Raw genomic sequence first — 23,455 nt, 5'->3', positions numbered from 1 at the left:
CGAATCAAGCTCTCTGCACCTTCCGCATAGCTCAATTTGCAGCTTTTGACAGTCCAAGTACGAAAGACTGTTATCAAAACTACTCACATACTTGAGTAGATTTAAAGTCAGTCAATTCTATTTCTACTTCAAGTAGTTTAAGGTGGCTTATGGAAAAAGTACTTCTACTCGTACTTGAGTAGAATTTTTCGTCGCTACTTCCACTTCTACTTGAGTAGCTTTCTTGACTACTTTGACCACCTCTGGTATAATATCGGTAGCAAGTATAGAAACCAGTTTTACACTCTGCTCAATATCAATGTAGCAGTAGTCATAGGTGCCTTTAAGAATACATTGTCCGGTCTTACCAAGGCGTAGCTTATATTCCCTTGCAAGTCCCCGTCGTAATTGTTGGCAAAGCGACAAAAGATATAGATTTTGTGACATCATTATATCCTTTGATTGCTCTAGTTCAGTGGTTCTCAACCTTTTTTTAGACACGCGCCCCTTTATGATTGTGAAAAATTTCGCGCCCCCCTTATCGTCATATCACAAAATCAAATCGGGATGCTAGCAACTTCAATAGATTGTTTGATGGCATGGAAGATTATGACTGTTGATGAGAGAATTAGGAAATATGAAATTCGGTCTATATATAGAGAAACACGCGTGAATTGGAGGTAAATCGCGCAGAACGCGAATTATTTTTGCAGTTGATCGCTTCTTCGCGCCACCCTCAGATATGCTTTCACGCTTTTCCCCCCCCCAAGGGGGGCGCGCCCCCCAGGTTGGGAACCACTGCTCGAGTTGGTCCATTGGCGACGTTTAAAACGTCAATATATACTCCAGCCTTTGTGGCATGATGTGGCCTGAGCCGTCGCTAGATATCGTGTGTATACATTAATATAGACTATCACTTCACTGAAATGTAGGTTTGGTATTAGCAATATGACGTCACGTGACGTCATGAGGTTTACGTTCGCGTTCACACGAACCTGAACCTTTCGGAGGTTCACACCATATCCCTAATACTATAGGGTTACCATATTTTGGAAATCTGAAAAGAGGACACTTTTTCATAATATTTAGATCAAGGATATCTAGTCTAGATATCCCTGATTTAGACTTGCAAAACCGGAGGAAAATCCTGAAATAATGGTAAATTTTTCCCACTTCGTGGTTGGTTGACTACAGAAAAAGGTTAACTTTCTCGCTCAGTGCCCAAAATACAGTTTTGCTTTAACATTATCAGCGTGGTTGACCAAACAAAATGGTCAATTATACCCGGCTCAGCTTCCGAAATACCCGCCAGGGCGGTACTTCGGTGCTGATTTACGGCATATCAGTCGAATTTGGCCGTAAATTTTAACAATTTTCTCAAAAAAGAGGACAAGAGGGCGTCTTCCGAGGACGCTTTCAAAAAAGTAAAAAAAGCGCACAAGACGTGGTAACCCTATACCCAGGTAGCACGCCTGCTTGGGTACCACACAGTGGCGTATCCAGGGGGGTTTTAGGGGGTCGGAACCCCCCCTTTTCAAAATCATAAAAATTGATGTCAAATATAGCCTCTAATATTTGCTAATTTATTAGTTTAACATATTCGTTTTTACGTATGAAAAGGCGAATATGGCGTCTTGATGTTATTTAAGGGGACTAACACCCCTACAAAATATTGGAATTATGCGCCGAATTAGTCGAAAGGATAAAATAGGTCATTATAATTCGCTAATTTCATACGAATTCTGCGCTTGTTCAGCTACATTTCAGCTGTGGCAATTGCCGACGTTCTCAACTTTCTTCCCTCGATTTCTCTCTCGGCTTGCTAAAACGAGAGACGCATTTTAGGAAAATCTAATCTAATTGGCCGACGCGATACGTAATTGGAAAGACGAAGTTGTCGGCAATCAACATCGCTCGCGAATTCGCTGCACCTGCTCGCCATGAAATCCTAATTATGAATTGCACGCGGCGTGTTGATTGATCAGCGAGACGCAGACACGACGGCACCAGTACGACAATGCTATTCTCAAATCCACATTGTATTCGCGATTATTGGCGAGAAATGGCCTAGGATTGACATTCACATTTCAAAATACAAGCCTAGCAATCCACGTTCTCGATTGTTAGGTGGCTTGCTGTCGTCCAAATACTGGCCTATGTTGTCGCTGAACGGGAGAATTGAGTAGGCCTAGTAGTAAAGTTAACCTAATTATATCGGCTGACAAGTTTCTCTGTCGATCAAGTTATTATCCCAGTGTGTACTCTGTATTAGTTGACTGACTTGCGTGCTTGCAATTAAGGTCTAATTATCTTCGCGCGTACTACACGCTCAGCCGTACGGCTAGTAAAGCCATCGAAAAGCACACATTCGTGTACGACGTACACTGTTCACACCACACCTCTCTGTGGCGATCGCCCTCGTTTATGCTACCGCCCTATTCCGCGCTTGTTCGTCCGCTGCGTTACTACCGACCGAGCGCATAATATCGTCAAAACCCAACAAAATCGCGCATCTCTGATTGCAACTAGGCGCTTGAAGACGGGCGGCGTTTGCCGGCTCATGACTAAATGTGAGCATTTACGAATTTCTTTCAATCGTACATTAAAAGAAACGCGATTTTCAGGCAATGTCCGTATCGTATTCGTACATCTCCCACTCACCGCAAATCTCTGTTTATTATTAAACTATAATATATTAAATATTCGCCATGGTGTGGAGACGAGTGATCATAATGATGACGTCACAATAGCCAATTTCGTAACGCAACCCCCCCCCCTTTTTCGCGCTCTGGATACGCGCCTGGTACCACAAGGTATCAAGGTGAGATGAATTGTGGTAACCAGCTGGTGAAACCAATCGGGAACCGTACATTTTTGGCCCCATATTACAGAGGTATTTTCTGGGGAACCATGTGGGTAACCCACCAAGTTGATAGCGAAGACAATATTACGACCCCGGTCCTTGTGGCAGTAGCAGTGACAGTTTAAGTGGGCCGAGATTTCGATGTAGACATGTCCTAAGGCGATGTTGGGTAATCCCTACACGTTATTTAACTTTGACATTGTATCCGGTACAGTAAATACCTGCTACCAACACTTACTCAAACCAAACAATATATACGGTAATCTGAGTATATAATAACCTTTACGGTGGGTGAGTGAGGCCATCATCACTGTTTAAGTGTAATCGTTGAGTTATATTTTCAACTGAACAAGACACACACAATGTACAATGCGATAAGATACAAAGCGATGTCATGAACAGATAGGAGGATGCCGACCAACGCGCAGTTGCCGTCTTTTAGACTGACATCTACCTCGGCTTAGAGTGCCCGCCGTCACAGTTACTCTCGATGTTGATCATTTTCGAGGCCACGGCCCTTGCTAGCGATTTCCATAACTTGTGAGTGCATTCTTTCGTCGAGATATTCTCGGGTCTCATATGTCGCAAGAAGAGGAGCCCGGACAAACCTCCAACGGGAGTCGAACCGAGGCCGCCCGATTCTTAGGCGCTTATCGTCACCAGTACCCGAATTCAATTCATATGGTGGTGGAATTCAATTTGGAAATGTCCCAGCGACCAGCATCGCAAATGAATAAATCAGAAACCGATTATAACATGACTTTACTATATAAATGAACAAACCTTGCTGTAGGAAAATATAATAGAAGCATCTATTTCGGAAAACTACTCGGTCACATGTGGGAGCCGTATGAAAAGTCGACCATTCTTCATTGACGAAAATAACAAGTTCCAATTATTTGATCACAGAAATTTTACGAGTAAAATTAATCCTGAGTTAAAAATAATAGATACAGATAAGGGATAAAGGTAATGGGATCTACGCAAGAAAAATATACCGCACGCTGTGAGGAATTGAGTAGCCTACTCTAGCAACGGAAATTTCAGTTCACTTCAGTGTGACAAACGGTCAATTTTAAATAGTTCAAATCACATTGACGAAGTAAAGCATAGGGGTTTTAATGTTCGAGGTTCGAGCAACCAACAGGGATAGCATAATAGCTAGAAAACTTTACTACATATCGAACCACCTTTATTATTCGATGAAATAAACCAAATAACATTGATGGAAAATAAGGTTGGTTCCTGTGTGGGTGATATATGGGAAATCTGAGCTCCTCCATAAGTGGATTTCTCATGTTTCAAGATGATTTGATATCAAAAACTCAACAAGTAAAACTCCCCCGAGTTCAAATTGATAGGTACAATTAGAAGAGACTTATTGCAATCTACCTGGGATTGGTATGGTATAACCACGCATCTTTATGGATGGAAATCCCGCTTGGTTTCGATGTGGGTTACATGTTACTAACCCATTCCGATCATCCATCCCACCTAACCACTTAAATTCCACCTGGATACCAAGTGGGCGTGCTAGCTGGGTAATACGAAGATCTACGAAATTGTGGCTTATGGCCCCTTGCGACGCCAATGTGCGGAATATAGTCATCAACATCCTTTGCAAAGCAGCCCTTGAAAGTTTACAAAAAATGACCTGGGTAATTATTTTTATTGTAACTCATTTCGAAAATTACCTCACTCAAAACCTTCTCGCGGGCCACGGGTTGGCCGCCGCGGCTGTCTGTACACCAAGAGCATAATTAATGGCAACGGATGGTTTGATGGCATGGAAGGTTATGGCTGATGATGAGATAATTCGGAAATATCAAAGTCGGACAATACACGGAGCCATAACTATAACACCATAATCACGGGGTAAACCGCGCCGAGCGCGAAAAAAAAAATCATTTTATAACTTCGGCGTCGCGCCCCTCTTCAGATGCTTTCACGCCCGCTAGTTCGAGAACCACTGCACTGAAATGTATGGCATAGTACAAAGTTTATTGTCTCGATCGCTGCCTTCCGATCGAGCAGTGTTCACCTCAAATAACCTTGATTGATGTTGGGCGAAGCTTGCAGTTTTTCTGAAATTCACCCTTCCTTGACCGAGTGTTTCGTGTTTTTGCCATAATTAAGATCCCTAAAATCTCGGCAAGATGCTCGGCAAAAACTAAAAAGACGGGTTTACCCCTAATCTCCAGTTTACAAATATATAGTGCTCTATAGCCTTCTTTGAATTTCAGCTTCCAGCAGCTTTCTTTTTTTGACATGCCCGTTCATCCTTTATGAGTGATGTGATATGATGATTCAGATAGCAATTGCGAGCACTGATTGACTTGTTTTACAAATAAGGGATTTGGAAACGCCTCAAGTAACAATTTGAAACACATAGCCTACCGTATAATACGTAATGCGATAATGGCAGCAAAGGTTTGACCTAAACTATTTGCAAAGAGTGATTTCTTGTGACTTTAATTGCTATACTCATACTTTGTCAAATTGCCTTTTATTTTCAATCTGGATTATGCATGCGAGGTACGTAGGCAGCGTAATCGTGGCATAATAATGAACCGGATTCAAAGAAAACGAATTTTCTGTTTAGTTGATACAGCCTATGGTTTTAGTCCATATGCGTCAACATTCAAAATGCAGGTTTTAAGGTACGAATTCCAAGCGACCTTTCGCGGGCCGTACAGGCACAGAATAGGTTAGCGGGCCGCACAGAATAGCTTAGCGGGCCGCACTTCGCCCAGTTCTGCCCTTTGATGCTCACGTAGCTGCCGTGTAGCATCATTAGTGACGTGCAGGCTGTGCCCCAGATTCCGAGCGGTAGGCCTACATCCAATTCAAACCTGCAAACACAAAGCCAACCACCTATTACTTCATGACGTCGAGTCACCGGAAAATTATGACTGAGTCAAATTATAGCTAACATACGGAGGTTAGTTACCTGTAGTCAAATGATAGGTGTCCAATATCCATGCATTCATGCATGAATTGCTAAAGAGGCGGTTCTCGTAAAACTGGCGAGGCGGCCATTTGCTATTGGACAACTAGAAGGCGGGTCGGTTCTGTTTGAGCTACTCGCCGATCTGCCGCTCTTCAGAGCGGTCTTGCCGCTGTGCAAACAGAATTTCCCGTAGATTAACGACTATCCGGAAGCTTTTGCATTATCCTAGTAATCAGAAGTATTTCTTGTAACGCTTCAGATTTCCAGTGTCGTTCCAGTGCATTTGCGTAAGGAATATATGCAATACACGTCTGCGATGTACAGGGCCGATACATTTGTAGAGTACATGTTACCACTCTCACAACTTTTTTGCCGTGCCGATACCTTTATGAATGCTTATCGAATATCGTGTCGACAAATGTTGGTCTTGAATTCGAATCGTCCGACGCAAGGTGATTGCATAATGTAACGTGATATGCAAACGGTTACTGATGTGCTGGCAAGATATTGTGTCACGTGTCATTTCGGTAGTGCCGGCGGCGCCCAGATACAAATCAACTGAAATCTGTTCAATTTTTAAGGATTGGGTTGCTGTCTCTATCAAACGATTCCTATGCTTTTCCAGACAACTATTGTATATATTTGTGTGGCAATGACCATTGTTCCTGAAATACTCGACATCAGTAAACTATTGCTTGATAAATTCAACTTAGAGACAGAATCTGTGTCACGGCTAACAGGGTATGATGATATGAATTATGCAGTTGTGGGGAAGTGTCTGTCATCCGGAATTGCTGGAAAGTATGTTCTTAAAATCGTTAATGTCAATGATTCCAACACTGAAAACTTGACGGAAGCGATAATGAATGTTCTTCACTTGCTGCCATCCATGGAAATGTCAACTCCCCGACCCATAGCGACTGACAATGGAAAGTTTGTGGAACACACATCGATCACGGGTATTGCAAGAAAAGTAGTCCTCCTAAGTTACATAGATGGGATTGATCACAAAGAATTGCGTCTCAACGAAGATAATTTCTTAACTTTGTGTCACAATATCGGATGCTGTGCTGGTAGGCTTGCTTCTCAATTGCATATTCTCTCGAATGACACCCGAACCCTCCTGCCATTACGTCCCAATGATGTTTATATGACTGAAAGTTTACATTTATCGCGGGATAAGTTAAATATTGTGACGAATCTCAATGTGCAAAATATCTGTTCCAAAATTATGGATGTCATTGAAAGTTTGTCAGCTAAACCGTCTTTTCTTACGAAAACACTGATTCATCATGATCTCTGCCTTGAAAATTTAGTATTTTCACCTAACGTTAGAAAGGAATATGCTGTTGTTGGCGTGATAGATTTTTCTGATATGACGTTTGGTTATTCTATTTTTGATGCTGCCATACCCATTGCGAGCTGTATGTATCAAACCTACTTTGTGAATGGGTTGACGTACTTCCCGGCAGCCAAATTATTTATGAGTGGATTTCAACAGCACATCACCTTCAAACCCGAAGAAATAGATTTTCTGTACTATGCAGTCTTAGCCCGCTTTGCTTCCCTGAGAATTTTGGGTGGGTATGATGTTCTTCATAACCCACAGACCTCACAACATGAGGAGCATGAATCAAGCACCCTGGATTACTTCATTGAGGAATTGTGGTGTGTTGGAAAAGAGAGATTTGATAATGTTTTTCGTAGATCGTGATGCTTGCGCGTAACAGCCATCATTAGTAACACCCCCAGTCTCTCAAACCTTTATTCTCGTCACAGTGTGGAATTAGTGTCTTGTGTGGCCATAACCCTTTTCTAGTTGCACACGGCCTCCTGAAAATAGCCACAAGCACCCAATAAAGCATGAAAGCAAATGTGTTGATTTAACGTCTTTGCTCAACTTTCCTTTCTGCACTAACCACTGTTGAAGTAATCTTGATGACATAAATTTAAAAAAGCAGCCTAATTTAACTGCTAATACCACTGGCGTCCATGAGATTGGTATCCAGTTTCTTTGTGACTTGCCTCGTAATTGACAAGAATTTCATATAGAGACCTATCATGCCTCACAATTTATTGTGAAAAGTACAAAGATTCCTGGGGTCTCAGGTTCAGTCAAATCCTTGTACAGGCAATTGCGCACTGATCCGCTCGCTGTGGCTACGCACAGTCAAGAGAAGCTGAAATGCTCTCTCTCCTAATGGCTGAGCACATAATTACATAGATAGTTCATTAAAACAACATACAAGGCAATCATGTACTACTAAGCTGTTTTATGCCCTTTCCAAACTTGAAATAATATGAGTAGCCACAGCCTACATTATCATGCATTTTCCTAGATCTTTAATGATCTTTATTATCTATAGTAGCCGTAATTGACAGTGCTGGGTACTTTCTAGTTTGGCCGAACTGCATTTTGTAACAAGAATTATTTCTCTTGTCTGAACTACTCATTCATTGGGCATTGATTGCGCCATTAATTGATGTAATACTGATTTTTATGCTACACCCGTTTAATTTTATTCAAGACAATTTGAATATCTTTAGGTAGGCTAATACTGTGATTGGTGTTGCACCATAATTATTGAAACTATACCTTCATTTTGTAGGTCAACCTATTAACTTTATTGATTGGATAATGAATAGGCCCTATAGCCTGTTTCTTAACAGGGTATTCTTTTTGATGTTCGTCGCAATGAATCTCAACTTCGGATGAGCTTTTGCGAGGACAACTGTAGCTGTCTGGTAAGAATCATAATATAGTAGTCCAGTGCAAATTGAGTAAAGTGGAATAGGCTATCTGTGCAAGTACAAAATTAACTTGTGAAAAGTTGGATGCTCAAGTAAGTACTTTCAAAAAGTACGGTAGATTTTTAGCGGTTAATCAGTGGTCACCAATTTGAAAATTGCTAGTTGCGTCTTCACGACCAACAGAATGACCAATGACACTACAAACAAATTATTTAACGTGGTGCAGAGGCTCCTTCCCACGTCTCAGAGCAGAGCAACATGGCTTGTGCATATTGTGCTTACCTGCTTGACCACTCGGAAGTAAAAATTGAACTAGTTAGTGGTACTGACTACATCCGGATGTAGCTAAGGCCAGGCAAAATCAACTGATTTGTATGTGAAACAAGGACTTGTATAGCTTCTGCACCCCAAAACTGTAATTGGTATGTCAAAACTAGAAGAGGAGCCTCACAATCATTTTTTTAAATCATAAATGATTTGTTGATACAAACTAAAAATGTTAAGCTTTTTAAAATTATATTCTAGAATTATAATTATAGCTACACAGGTATTTCCTAATTAGATTAGAATTACCAGTACTGAATTATCGAAAACTTAGACATTGAATCAAGTTCTGTTGATATCAAATCATAGCTTATTCTACCGAGCCTGGAAATAGCAAATGTCGTGTACAGCAAGCTTGAGGAAGGTTGGTTCGATTGGTTTGAAATAAGGACAGATTTGTTTGAAATGAGGAGAGTCTCATGTTTGAAATGAGGATAGTCATGTCAGAAATAAGGATAGTCATGTTTGAAATGAGGATAGTCGCTATATTCACTATAAAGTCAGTTGCAGTACCAGGCACGACTTCCCAGTGGTAACCCAGTCCGAACACATCCCAGACATGATGTCCGAACACGCCCCAGACACGATGTCCTAGCGTCAACACAGTCCTAACATACCCCAGACATGATGTCCGAACACGCCCCAGACACGATGTCCGAATGGTAGCACAGACCGAACACACCCCAGACATGATGTTCAAACACGTGCCAGACACGATCTACGAGTGTCAATACAGGCCTAACACGCCCAAGACACCATGTCTGAATCGCAACACAGACCGAACACGCCCCAGACACGATGTCCTAGTGTCAACACAGTCCTAACATACCCCAGACATGATGTCCGAACACGCCCCAGACACGATGTCCGAATGGTAGCACAGACCGAACACACCCCAGACATGATGTTCAAACACGTGCCAGACACGATCTACGAGTGTCAATACAGGCCTAACACGCCCAAGACACCATGTCCGAATGGCAACACGGACCGAACACGCCCCAGACACGATGTCCGATTGGCAGCACAGACCGAACACACCACAGACATGATGTCCAAACACGTCCCAGACACGATGTCCGATTGGCAGCACAGGCCGAACACACCCCAGACATGATGTTCAAACACGCGCCAGACACGATGTACGAGTGTCAATACAGGCCTAACACGCCCAAGACACCATGTCTGAATGGCAAAACAGACCGAACACGCCCCAGACAGGATGTCTTAGTGTCAACTCAGATCCGAAAACAACCAAGACACCATGTTTGAATGGCCGAACACGCCCCAGACACGATGTCCGATTGGCAGCACAGGCCGAACACACCCCAGACATGATGTTCAAACACGCGCCAGACACGATGTACGAGTGTCAATACAGGCCTAATACGCCCAAGACACCATGTCTGAATGGCAACACAGACCGAACACGCCCCAGACACGATGTCTTTGTGTCAACTCAGATCCGAAAACAACCAAGACACCATGTTTGAATGGCCGAACACGCCCCAGACACGATGTCCTATTGGCAGCACAGGCCGAACACACCCCAGACATGATGTCCAAACACGCCCCAGACACGATGTCCGATTGGCACCACAGGCCGAACACACCCTAGACATGATGTCCAAACACGCCCCAGACACGATGTCCGAGTGTCAACACAGGCCGACACGCCCCAGACATAATGTCTAAATGGCAGCACATGCCGAACACAACCCAGACATGATGTCGGAACACGCCCCAGACACGATGTGCGATTGGCAACACAGTCCCAGCCCCCCCCCCCCCCCCCCCCCGGACACGATGTTAATAAGGTTGGTCATGTTTGAAATAAGGTCAGTCTCGTGTTTGAAATAAGGATAGTCATGTTAGAAATGAGGATAGTCATGTTTGATATAAGGATAGTCATGTTTGAAATGAGGTTAGTCTCATGTTTGAAATGAGGATAGTCATGTCAGAAATGAGGATAGTCATGTTTGATATAAGGATAGTCATGTTTGAAATGAGGTTAGTCTCGTGTTTGAAATGAGGATAGTCATGTTAGAAATGAGGTTAGTCATGTTTGAAATAAGGATAGTCGCTATTATATTCACTATGAGGTCAGTTGTAGTACCAGGCACGATTTCCCAGAACCCAGTCCTAACACATCCCAGCTCCAGTCCGAACACATCCTAGACACGATGTCCGAACATCATGTCTGGGGTGTGTTCGGCCATTCAAACATGGTGTCTGGGTTGTGTTCGGACTGAGTTGACACTCGGACATTGTGTCTGCGGCGAGTTCGGACATCATGTGTGGGGTGTGTTCGGCCTGTGCTATTGCCATTCAAACATGGTGTCTGGGTTGTGTTCAGACTGAGATGACACTCGGGCACCGTGTCTGGGGCGTGTTCGGTCTGTGTTGCCATTCAGCATGGTGTCTTGGGCGTGTTAGGCCTGTGTTGACACCTGTCTGGCGCGTGTTCGGACATCGTGCCTTGGGAGTGTTCGGACATCATGTCTGGGGGGTGTTCGGCCTGTGCTGCCATTCAGACATGGGCGTGTTCGGCCTGTGTTGACACTCGGACACTGTGTCTGAGGCGTGTTCGGACATCAAGTCTGGGGTGTGTTCGGCCTGTGCTACCATTCGGACATGGTGCCTTGTGCGTGTTCGGCCTGTGTTGATACTCGGACATCGTGTCTGGCGCGTGTTCTTACATTATGTCAGGGGTGAGATCGGCCATTCAAACATGGTGTCTGGGTTGTGTTCGGACTAAGTTGACACTCATCGGACATCGTGTCTGGGGCGTGTTCGGTCTGTGTTGCCATTCAGACATGGTGTCTTGGGCGTGTTAGGCCTGTGTTGAAACTCGGACATCGTGTCTGGAGCGTGTTCGGACATCATGACCGGGGTGTGTTCGGCCTGTGTTGCGAATCAGACATCGTGTCTGGGGCGTGTTCGGTCTGTGTTGTCATTCGGACATGGTGTCTTTGGGCGTGTTCGGCCTGTGTTGATACTCGGACATCGTGTCTGGCGCGTGTTCGGATATCATGTCTGGGTCGAGATCGGCGATTCAAACATGGTGTCTGGGTTGTGTTCGGACTGAGTTGACACTCGGACATTGTGTCTGCGGCGAGTTCGGACATCATGTGTGGGGTGTGTTCGGCCTGTGCTGCCAATCGGACATCGTGTCTGGGGCATGTTCGGTCATTCAAACACGGTGTCTGGGTTGTTTTCGGATCTGAGTTGACACTAGGACATCGTGTCTGGGGCGTGTTCGGTCTGTGTTGCCATTCAGACATGGTGTCTTGGGCGTGTTAGGCCTGTATTGACAGTCGTACATCGTGTCTGGCGCGTGTTTGAACATCATGTCCGGGGTGTGTTCGGCCTGTGCTGCCAATCGGACATCGTGTCGGGGGCGTGTTCGGACATCATGTCTGGGGTATGTTAGGACTGTGCTGACGCTAGGAAATCGTGTCTGGGGCGTGTTCGGACATCATGTCTGGGATGTGTTCGGACTGGGTTCCCACTGGAAAGTCGTGCCTGGTACTGCAACTGACTTTATAGTGAATATAGCGACTATCCTTATTTCAAACATGACTATCCTTATTTCTGACATGACTATCCTCATTTCAAACATGAGACTGTCCTCATTTCTAACATGACTATCCTTATTTCAAACCAATCGAACCAACCCTGTAGGCAAGCTTGGCCCGTTCCGTACTTTAGGCTACGGAAATTAGATTGGAATTGAAATTACTGCATGGAAACATTTCACAAATTAGATCAGAATTGGATTCCTTGCATTTCGCTCTAATTAGTGTGGTTGATAACGATGTGAAGAGCCAAGACCAATATTAGTGGAGAGCTGTCATAATTCTGTTACACTCCTGCTTCATCTAATCCACCTTCAATCGCCGTAATTGAGATTCGCTAGGATTTCCGTATCTACTCGGGATGGCAAAATTATTGTACAGATTAAAGTCTTGGTGATTAATGGATCTGCAAGCTTTATAATTTTTAAAAAGGGGATGCGCGACTGGCAAAAGGCTTTGCGCCACTGGACCAGATTCATCTTGGCCCGATATCGCAAATAGGCCTGCTGTAAAGTCGTTTTTTTGTTTGAATCAATTCATTATTTACATATGGTAAACCAACATTGCTAGTGAATGAAAGGATGTCGATGTTGGTCGTAAATTATTTGTGCACTTCCGCGTACCAAAAATATGAGGAAATACAGCTATATGAATGCACAAGTTTGCAATCGTGTCAGTGTGCTGTCTGCTTATTAGGGCTGTTCAAAAATAACCTTTTTTCCTGAATCTTTCTGGTTACTTGATTAAATCGTTAGGTTGCCTTAAAAAACGACGCACACCAAATTTGAATTCATTCCAACCAATATTCGCGAATTACGTAGAGTTCGAAAATTTTAAATTTGCCTAAAAATGAAAAAAAAAATTTCTTCAAATTTTCCTTTCAACCTTATGGAATTGTTGCGCTGTCTTCAAAAATGAAGGAAAAAAAAATTGACTCAATTCCAAGCTACAGAAGCGGAGTTATTCAAGTTTTTTGATGATAATTCTGGGATGATCCACCAATCAAGGATCATCTCAGAATTATCAAAGAAAAACTGAAATAACTCCACTTCTACGGCTTCGAATTGAGTCAAATTTGTTTTGCATCGTTTTTGAAGACAGCGCAACAATTCCATGGGGTTGACAGAAAAATTTGAAAAATTTTTTTTTTGTATTTTTAGGCAAATTCAAAATTTTCGAACTCTACGTAATCCGCGAATATTGGTTGGAATGAATTCAAATTTGGTGTGCGTCGTTTTTTAAGGCAACCTAACGATTTAATCAAGTAACCAGAAAGATTCAGGAAAAAAGGTTATTTTTGAACAGCCCTACTGCTTATACATTGCCCAGTTGTCTTTCTCTTGTATCAATATCACAGTGCTCATATTCCTTCGTTTTGGCTTATATTGAATATTTTTCCTCCTTGACGCAAGTGTTCCCTATTGATTTGTGTGTCAGCAGGCGAGGTTTCATGAGATGTTCAGGTTAATAATACGCGTCCTAAAAATAGCATGTAGATTTTTCGGAAAAAACCTGTACCCATGTATAGTACGCACCCTGCACGAGCAGTACAGGCATAGTACATGCGTAAATGCCGATAATGCAAGATTCTCTTGTTGACGAACTTGAGCGTTTTATAAGTTACCATCGATAATTATGTTCTAGTATTAGCGGAAATCAATTACGCACGTTGAAGTTGCGTTGAGTCGATGTCACATAACGATCGCTGATCATTATACGCTTAACGGCATTGTCTCTAAACGAAATAGAGATAGGAGTCGAAGAGATGCGATAGCTCGGGCCAGCAACGATATCTTCTGCACCAGGCCTATTGCAGTGGCGATTGCTCAGGCCAACGATTATATTGTGCACACAAGGCCTATTGTAGATGCGATTGTTCAGGCCAGCATAACCAGACCTGTTGCAGATGTGAATGTTTAGGCCAGCGACTCAACGCACCCAGCGAATTTCGCTCGCTTACAAATGGCACACCAGCTCAGTGCAGTGCAGACGACTCTACCTAATTGGCCTAGCCCTAAGCCAGACTAAGTGAGCTAGGCTACAGAACAAACATTGTTTGGAGTGTGATTTATAGTAGTCTACATTTAGTAATGAAACTGCAGTAAGTGGCAGGGTTGCATTGAAACAAATAGCACACATATTCTGCGATATGGAGGATCAATAGCTGTGAAGTTGGGAAGGCCGGTTTTGCATGTCATGACTTGATTACAATGCCATTTTGATGCCTCCATTGAAGTCAACGTTCTTTTTATTGAATGCTTTCTAATATCTGGTATGGATCATGAATAGAGATTTTTCCGGATGTAACTTCTATCATTGTTTTGGCTCGCACGGAATTCCTAATCATGTCATTCAAAAGTGTTTGATTTGTTATTTTGCTATGTTTTGAGAGGTAGCTCTGTTATTATGTTATCACAAAGTCCACTGTGTCATTCAAATATGTACATGTACAATCGCGCATATCACCCGTCTTTTCTTATGGCTCCAGTGTTATTTTTGCACAATATTTAGTTCTTATGCGGCCAAGCTATAATATTCTTACTTGCTCGGTTCTATTAGTTGAAACGCATCGCTACATTTTTATTAATATAATTCTTCTATTTTGGCAGTTTTCTTTAGTCTACTTTATAGATATTAGGCAACAGAATATTGCAAGATGAGGACGTCTACGTTATTGCGTGTTGCCATCGGACTGTTTTTCATGACTGCCGGCTTTGTGAAGACGAAGAAGCTGGGAAAGAGGTTCGTGCCTAAAGCGTGGAAAATAGCGGTAGGTTTGAATTTACCAATTGGTTGCATTGCAAGTAATCCAAAATAATTTTGTATTTAGGCCTACAGACGTGACTATTTTGTAGGGGTTTGTGAAATAGGAACAGAACGTTATTTAGGTCCTTGATGTTTTTACGGCATATTGCCTCCTACACTGACTCATGATATACATACACACTATCCGTGCATATGCATACCGGGTCAGTTCATTTCAGGTGCTCCAGAAAAATTTCAAAATGTACCCCTACCATCTCAGATTTTCATGAAAATTGGTATGCTTAGAAAACTTTTCTTTCTGATTTCAGAAAAACAAATTTTATGAAAATCGGTCAAGTACAACCGAAAATGTGAACGTTCAAAAAATGCTGGTTTTGTGATCGCTCAAGCGGAAAAAATGTCAGAAATTTACACATGTATTTGAAATTTGCTATATTTTGGTCAAATTAGGGTTGTTGAGGGTGACACTTTCACACATGTTCATTTACATCTTACTTGATACTTTGCCCTTTCTTTGACACCTGGGGTTGCATAGTCTGACCTTTAACCCCGTGATTCTGTTCATGTCTTCAGAAATCGCTCACGCATGACATCATTTTTAATTGCAAATATCTTTTGGCTAAGAGGTGATGTCATCAAGTGTAAGGTGTCATTGGAATGCTCTTGACAAGGACTTTCAAAATCAACAATAACATTCCTGGATATAGAATCATTACATACCATAAGAGTGCCATGAAACTAACCTGCAAATAACATGTTTTAATTAAAAATCTCACCTTTCTTAACATGACACACACTCTGTGAAACAACTAATTTTACTTTTATTCTTATACAGTACCAATTGATCTATAGAAATGGTAATCAGTATAACTCAGAATAGATAATTGCTGAAGCTGGAAATAATTTTGGAGATATTTTTGAAAATTGGAGAAAAATTTGCTAGACAGTTTGAGGTGAACACACAGTTAACGCAATGATAAGATGCAATATTTTATGTATTCTACACAATACATTTGGGCAACGATCATCACTAAACAATGAAATGAACAATAACAATGAAAATCAATATCAATGTCCTGCGGGTTGGTAGTTTTCATATTATGGTGAGATATTAACTATGCACATATCAGATATATTTATCTTTGATGATATGTCTTCCAAACTTCTTTGACTTTCAGTGTTGTTTATACACATTCTTTTTATTGCTAACTCGTTCTTTCATTTCTGGCATCAACCTGCTGTGTTCGTTGTTTTCGAAAAACTTCACAACTTTTTCAATTGTTTCCTCTGAAAGCATCTTCCCTTTTCGTGGTGGTGGCAAAGAAAAAACTCCATTGTCATTTTATTGCTGTTTCGCATCTCTCACCAACCAACCTCACTTACTCCAAAAATTTCCGAGATTATCTTTCTTGACCAATTTTCTAGAGCCATTGTTAAGACTTGAATTTTTTGAGCTCTTGTTGAATTAGGGCTAAGGGCTACTGATTTTTTCTTTCATTTTTGATATGATATTTTCAAAAGCAGTTTCATTTTCATATTCCTCTTTTCCCGTCACTACTAATTCTTGAATCTCATCAACATGTAAAACCTTGGCAAGCTTTGCTCTTACGTTGAGATTCAATTCTTGTATTTTTCTTTTGTCGTATCTAATTTTTCGATTACCAGAAAGAGAATGCAGCTTTACTGGAGATTCACCAACTGCATGAAGACTCTGATATGTGCATAGTTAATATCTCACCATAATATGAAAACTACAAACCCTGAAACCCGCAGGTCATTGATATTGGATTTAATTGTAATTGTTCATTTCATTGTTTAGTGCTGATCGTTGCCCAAATGTATTGTGTAGAATACATAAAATATCGCATCTTATCATTACGTTAGTTGTGAATTCTGATTCATTTTTGAAGTACTGTGTGTTCACCTCAAACTGTGTAGCAAATTTTTCTCCAATTTTCAAAAATATCTTCAAAATTATTTCCGGCATAATTTATGTCAGCAATTATCTGTTCTGAGTTATACTGATTACCTTGTCTATGGATCAATTGGTACTGTATATGGAATAAAAGTAAAATTAGTTGTTTCACAGAGTTTGTGTCATGTTACGAAAGGTGAGATTTTTAATTAAAACACGTTATTTGCAGGTTAGTTTCATGGCACTCTTATGGTATGTAATGATTCTATATCCAACAATGTTATTGTTGATTTCGAAAGTCCTTGTCAAGAGCTTTCCAATGACACCTTACACTTGATGACATCTCCTCTTAGCCAAATGATATTTGCAATTAAAAATGACGTCATGCGTGAGCGATTTTTGAAGACATGAACAGAATCACGGGGTTAAAGGTCAGACTGTGCAACCCAAGGTGTCAAAGAAGGGGGCAAAGTATCAAGTAGGATGTAAATCAGGGGTCACCAACACGCGGCCCACGAGGTCTTATTTTGCGGCCCGCGACTTGATTTGAGATTTCGGAAGAAAGCTAAGAAAAGATTTTGCAAATGCTGAAATTGACCTTCAATGGCGGAAATACTGCCAAGACCGAGACGCTTAGAAAACGGTTTAGAGCAGTGGTTCTGAAACTGTGGGGCGTGTCGCCTTGTGGGCGCGTGAAAGCATTTCAAGGGGGCGCGGAGCTGAAGTCAACTGAAAACTTTTTCGCGCTCCGCGCGATTTGTCTCGTGTTCATAGTTATAGTTATTGCTCTTTGTATAGTCCCGAATTCATATTATAGAATTCTGTCATCAACATTCATTACCATCCATGCCATTAAACTATCCGTTCAGATTGCTAGCTCTATGGATGCATTTTGTGACGTGACAATAATGGGGGGAGAGACAATTTTCAGTATCATAAAGCGGGACATGTCTAAAAAGGTTTCAGAACCACTGACTTAGGGCTTCTTCACAAGATCGAGCTTTACGTGGAGATGGTCTTTCATCTAGTAGCGTATATCGCTAGCCCCAAAAATCGTTTCAAGGTATCGTGCACAGCTCAGAGTTCAAAATAAAATGAAATTGATGACGGTGATATTCTAATACAATATCACTTCTTTTGTGATCACTATGCCCATCGACTATGTTAGGTAGCACAGCGTTGTACTGACATAAAGTTTTAAAACGTGGTTGCCTACTTTATATCGATATTGAATTCATGCGGCCCGCGGCCGCTACGAAATTTGAAAAGTGGCCCGCGACCCGTTTTGAGTTGGCGACCCCTGATGTAAATGAACATGTGTGACAGTGTCACCCTCAACAACCCTAATTTGATCGAATTATGGCAAATTCAAGTTTCATGTATAAATTTCTGACATTTTTTTCGCTTGAGCGATCACAAAAACCGCAATTTTTGAACGGCCATATCTTCGGTTCTAGATGACCTTTTTCGATGAAATTTGGTTTTCTGTAATCAGAAAACAAAGCTCTGTAAGCAAGCAGTTTTTCATGAAAATCCGAGATGGTGGAAATTTGGCCTGGAGCAAGTGACTTGATATGACCCTACCATATGCAATTTCCGCATTGCTATTAAATTGCATGTTTATAGATTGTTCATTTTCTCATAAATTTGGTTTTCATTTATTTGGTGATATCTCATAGTTGGTCGCACAATAAAGCTTATATTAAATGTGGGCTGGGAAGCGCAATGCCCTGTTCTGCATTACCTGTGACCTCGGCGCATTTTCCCTTCTTCGTACTGCCACTGGGTCGGAGCCTGGGTGTCCAGACCTGCAGATTGCTGGACCAATGCTCCGAACACAGAGCTGCGGCAGATGTTAAGGGAGATCTGAATATGATATCTGATATAAAGATGTAATCTCGATCTGGGAGAGTATGCGTTCACCGTCATGATTTTAAAAATTGCAGGAAAAAGGATTTAAGGACATGGACCGTGCCTTGAAAGATTTTCCCGGACGAGATGATGTGAAAGTCACCGCTGCCGAAGCGCAAGAACTATTCGGCTACGTAGACTTGATTTGTGGTCAGTGTATTTTCAATTTATTTGTGACTTATAAAAGCACTCCATGCGTTAATCATGAGGATGTCAGTTATTATCGATGTAACCGAGATATTAGCTCAATTTTCAAAAGGCTGCTTATTGTAAATTGTGAAACCGTAGGACAGGCCACAGCTGTCAGACGTGTCAATTTTGAATGATGGACGGCTGGCGAAATGTCTTTCCAATCGAAGTTATCGTCTGGTGCTGGTATGATATGTTAGCTGAGCTGAAGATGGGGACTCTAAGGCGGGGGTGTCGAGCATACGAGCCGCACCCCCCCCCCCCCCACCTCAGAGCCATTCTGTGTAAATTTAAAAAATAATTGTTTTATCCAGCACATTTCAACAAAATTTGGATTTTTAGTGTTCTTTGTAAATAATCCCATAGGACCATAGGCACCGACTTTTATTTTTTTACGAGGTGGCGAAGTCTTGTGACGTCATAATTGTTCCATATCGATGACGTCATCGTTGCACTGAAACACACTTTACTACATGCCGCTGGTGTACGTGCAGTGTTAAACCATTCAGTGACGTTTGGCCCTGCAGGCTGTAGTCTGCACTCATTAATATCAAACCATGCATATTAAATGGAATCTTAAAACGGTACGATCATTCGAAAGTGTAACTGCGGCCTGCGCTACCAGTCCGTCCGACGGAATGCATCGAACAAAAATCAGAATTTACGTCACTGAGAATCTGGAATTGCATCAATGTTATTCACGCGCAACTAGCCGTGTGAGCAACGAAATACACTACGCACTCGCCTGCCAAGTAACACACGACAACTCTCGAATATTTCAAGCGGACAATAATGATGATTCCAAACGCGAAATCGCGCAGCCAATCAGTAATTGTATCTTGCGGTTTCTTGCTTCGCGTTGACCTACTCGCATCGCTGAAATTATTTGCAGATTAAAAGAGCGATTTGGACGGCATTGGTGCATTTCCTGATTTACGTTCGCGCAGTATTTCAGGAGTACATCGGTCAATTCGTAAATTCAATTTGCATTGTCGACGGCCGCCAACACATACTAATTGAATTACGTGTTGACGGCTGCACAAATTTCCTTCTACGGCCGCAGGTTGGCCCCCTCTGGGCTAGAATTAATTCCACTACCGGGCGCAAGCCGCGGTCTTATCAATAGAAATCCACTGTCTACCTAATGCCTAATAGTTTAATATTCGATATTGTTGTTCTCGATACGAGTACATCCAGCAATCAAGTTTACCGGAATGTAAATGGTTCAATGTTCAAACGAATCGAATCAAATCATAATTTGGGCGCCTTATCGAGAGAGGAGATCTAGGATGGTGCTTCTCAGCACACGCTAGGCGCGTAGCCAGTTGAAAAATTAGGGGGAATTTTTTTTCAAATTTACTAATATATCATCAATTCAATTCGGGTCAAGTACATGTGTAAATGGCGATCATATCATCTCTTCGTATCGACGATTTTTGGCGTATGATAAGCTTGCCAAAGAGTCGGAAGTGCTGTCAAGTAGCGAGTCCTTGATCTCTGGTAAACAATTAATCACGGGCGTATATTACGCTGTCTCGGCGACAGTTTTCGCAAAGCAAAATGTCCGAACTTGATGGCACCGATTTCAAACATTTGTCGTCTTTCAGAACTCAAGCCATGATACACTTCATCTGATTGTTACGTTCAAGTATTAGCGGGAATCAATTACGTCTGTTTGCAACGATTCGATGTTATTCGTTTTCGCGATGTCGCTTTTTAATCAATATGACATAAAACAATTACTAATTAGCGTAAACCCGACCTCTTGTCTCCAAACCAGCAAGAGTTAGGAGCCAAAGCACGCTATGCCCGAGACGCGATAGTTAGGCCAGCAATGATATCTTTCACAACAGGCCTATTGCAGATGCTATTGTGTATGTGTAGGCCAGCGATGATATTGTGCACACCCGGCCGAAGCCGCCAATGCAGGTGCGATTGCGCAGGCAAGCGATGATACAGTGTGAACTGGGCCTATTGCAGATGCGATTGTTCAAGCCTGCGGAACCAGGCTTGTTCGAGACGCGATAAATCAGGCTAGCGACGATTGCCACGTGCACGGGAATGAATGACGTAATTTTGCGACCATCTCAGCGGGAAATCATCGCTGACTCTTCTCGCTAATTGACAACATGTGTCGCAAATCGGCTGCGTGGAACACTGATAACCCAATTAGTGAATTGCAACTGAATATTAGAGTTAGAATGCTCATTTCAAAATGACGGGGTTTCGCGTTTCAAATAGGGAAGTTTGACCCCAGAAACCAACGGGGCTACGAGCCTGGCACACGCGCGTCTCTAACGAGGTCGCATCGATTTGCATGATTACTAATTACTGGTCACAAATCACTGGGTGTTTGAGCATTTTGTACGAGGTGGCCGCCACCTCGTAAATATGGTCACGAGGTGGCGCATCACCTCGTAAGTAGGCGCCTATGCATAGGACAGTAAATGTGAAACATGTTCCTGAGCAACATTATCACCATCTGAAGGCAGTGTGGAGTTTGGAGGAACAAGTCAGTGACATTGACGCTATATTTTGAGAATGCAAAAAAGCTCACTATTAGTTCAGAGTTTTCTGGAAAAATGGACCAAATAATAGTTATTCACGTCGAAAACGCCAGTGTATAATAATACATTGATAATATAATAGCTACAGGAAAGCTATAATTCAAATATATTTGGTCACTCAGCTGTATACCTTACTCTGACCCAAAATCACCAAGCCCCGATCTCCAGAGCAACCTGAATGGTAAATTCATTGATTGAACAGAGAAAAATGAACTAACGCTCATCCCACTAATCAAATTCTTCATCGGTGTATTACTGTTTGCAGGGTTTTTGATAATGACAGGAAATATGGTGGGTCTCGCGTCATTTACTTTGCTCATCGAAACGGCGGGACTCGAGTACACTCTGTTCATCATGAAAGCACCGGTCCAATACATGGCCGTAGTCGGCGGCTTGATTTTGGCGTTAGCCTCCATCTGCTTTAGCGGGGGCTCGAAAGAGAAAACCGATTGAGGTGTACATCGGGTATTGTGTTTCGTGGACTATAGTTAGTTCCGAAGAGAGGAACGTCTGTGATGTGTATGTAATTTGTGCAAGAGGCCTGCCGGGGCTGTACCTGTATAATTTGTATTGCGAGAATTTGTGCACATTTGAATGAAATGAATTTTTGTATATTTTGGGCTGTGCGTCTTACTGAAATTAGCGTTTATTTGGATATTGTACGATAATAGAAATGAATTGAATGACCTTGTATAGGTTGCAATCGCATGCTTTTGATTTGCCTTGCGATCATCATGACTGAAGCTGATATGGATGTACTTTTTCAAGACGTCGTTAATCGTTTTAACTTGAAGTTTCAGACTTGGAGTATATCAGTTGCGAGTTGTGCCAGCTACCACAAAATTAGAATTTTGCTGTGGATATATGACATACACTGGTACTGAAAATACAGATAACTGTATCAGTCATTGACCAATTACTAGCAAACACTACAATATTACACAAATATTAATTTGATTCTCTCCATGATTGGCGAATTTTAATGAAAAATACGATTGAGATGAATTGATCTTGAAGATTTTGCTATTTAGGCTGTCCTTTTCCCACTATGCTTGGGACAAATGGTATGCATTGAAACCTAGAGATATTCCAAGCATTAGCGGTGTTATGTCATGTTGATCGCTTCAATTGCTGCCATAAGATCGGCACACTGTGCTGACACTGTCACTGCTGATTTTTGGCTCAAATTATCGCTGAAACTTGCACTGTTATCAACTTTTGCAACAAATTCCTTTTCCTGCAAACGGGACGTACAATTAGGCTGCATAAATTTACGTTCCTCATTTACTGCCTTGCTGACCAAAATGCTAGTGTGTTGCATGAGACATTCCAAATTGTATCAGTCACATTCCGTGTTGCTGTGATTTTCTATCCAATCTGAAATTAACTTTTAACAAGTCTGCTTTGCGGTCTGTCTTCATTTTTCTACAATTCGCAATGTTTTGATTGTATATCTTTACTCATTTTTGTGTGCCGAAATTATGCTCGAGTGTATCTACCACACAATTTTTTCTAGGGTAATGAAAGTGTTTCTGGCTGAACTCATGTTTTGTGAGATCAATTTTTGATACTCAACTTCGATACCATTAAAATCATGACCGACGATGTGTTCACCTATTCTTTGCTTACAGATTGTATTTACATTGAATATATATAACTTCA

General features: G+C 41.9%; 2 protein-coding genes across 2 annotated transcripts; both read left to right on the top strand.

Moving 5' to 3' along the window:
- Positions 1-5,903: 5,903 nt before the first annotated feature.
- LOC145458193 (hydroxylysine kinase-like) lies at positions 5,904-8,400 on the top strand. The gene has a single exon (XM_080336526.1). The coding sequence runs from the start codon at positions 6,406-6,408 to the stop codon at positions 7,504-7,506; it is 1,101 nt and encodes a 366-aa protein (XP_080192652.1). The 5' UTR covers positions 5,904-6,405; the 3' UTR covers positions 7,507-8,400.
- Positions 8,401-15,032: 6,632 nt separating this feature from the next.
- Positions 15,033-23,425, top strand: LOC145458301 (uncharacterized). The gene is made up of 3 exons (XM_080336638.1): positions 15,033-15,215; positions 19,073-19,187; positions 22,059-23,425. Exons 1-3 carry the CDS (start codon positions 15,102-15,104, stop codon positions 22,244-22,246), a joined length of 417 nt encoding a protein of 138 aa, XP_080192764.1. The 5' UTR covers positions 15,033-15,101; the 3' UTR covers positions 22,247-23,425.
- The last annotated feature ends 30 nt before the right edge of the window (positions 23,426-23,455 follow it).

The sequence above is a fragment of the Botryllus schlosseri genome, chromosome 2, assembly GCF_051294905.1.
Source record: "Botryllus schlosseri isolate E-star chromosome 2, Bs_hap1, whole genome shotgun sequence".
NCBI classification, from domain to species: Eukaryota; Metazoa; Chordata; class Ascidiacea; order Stolidobranchia; family Styelidae; genus Botryllus; species Botryllus schlosseri.
Note: the sequence above shows the minus strand (reverse complement) of the source record. Positions and strands in the feature narration are given on the sequence as shown.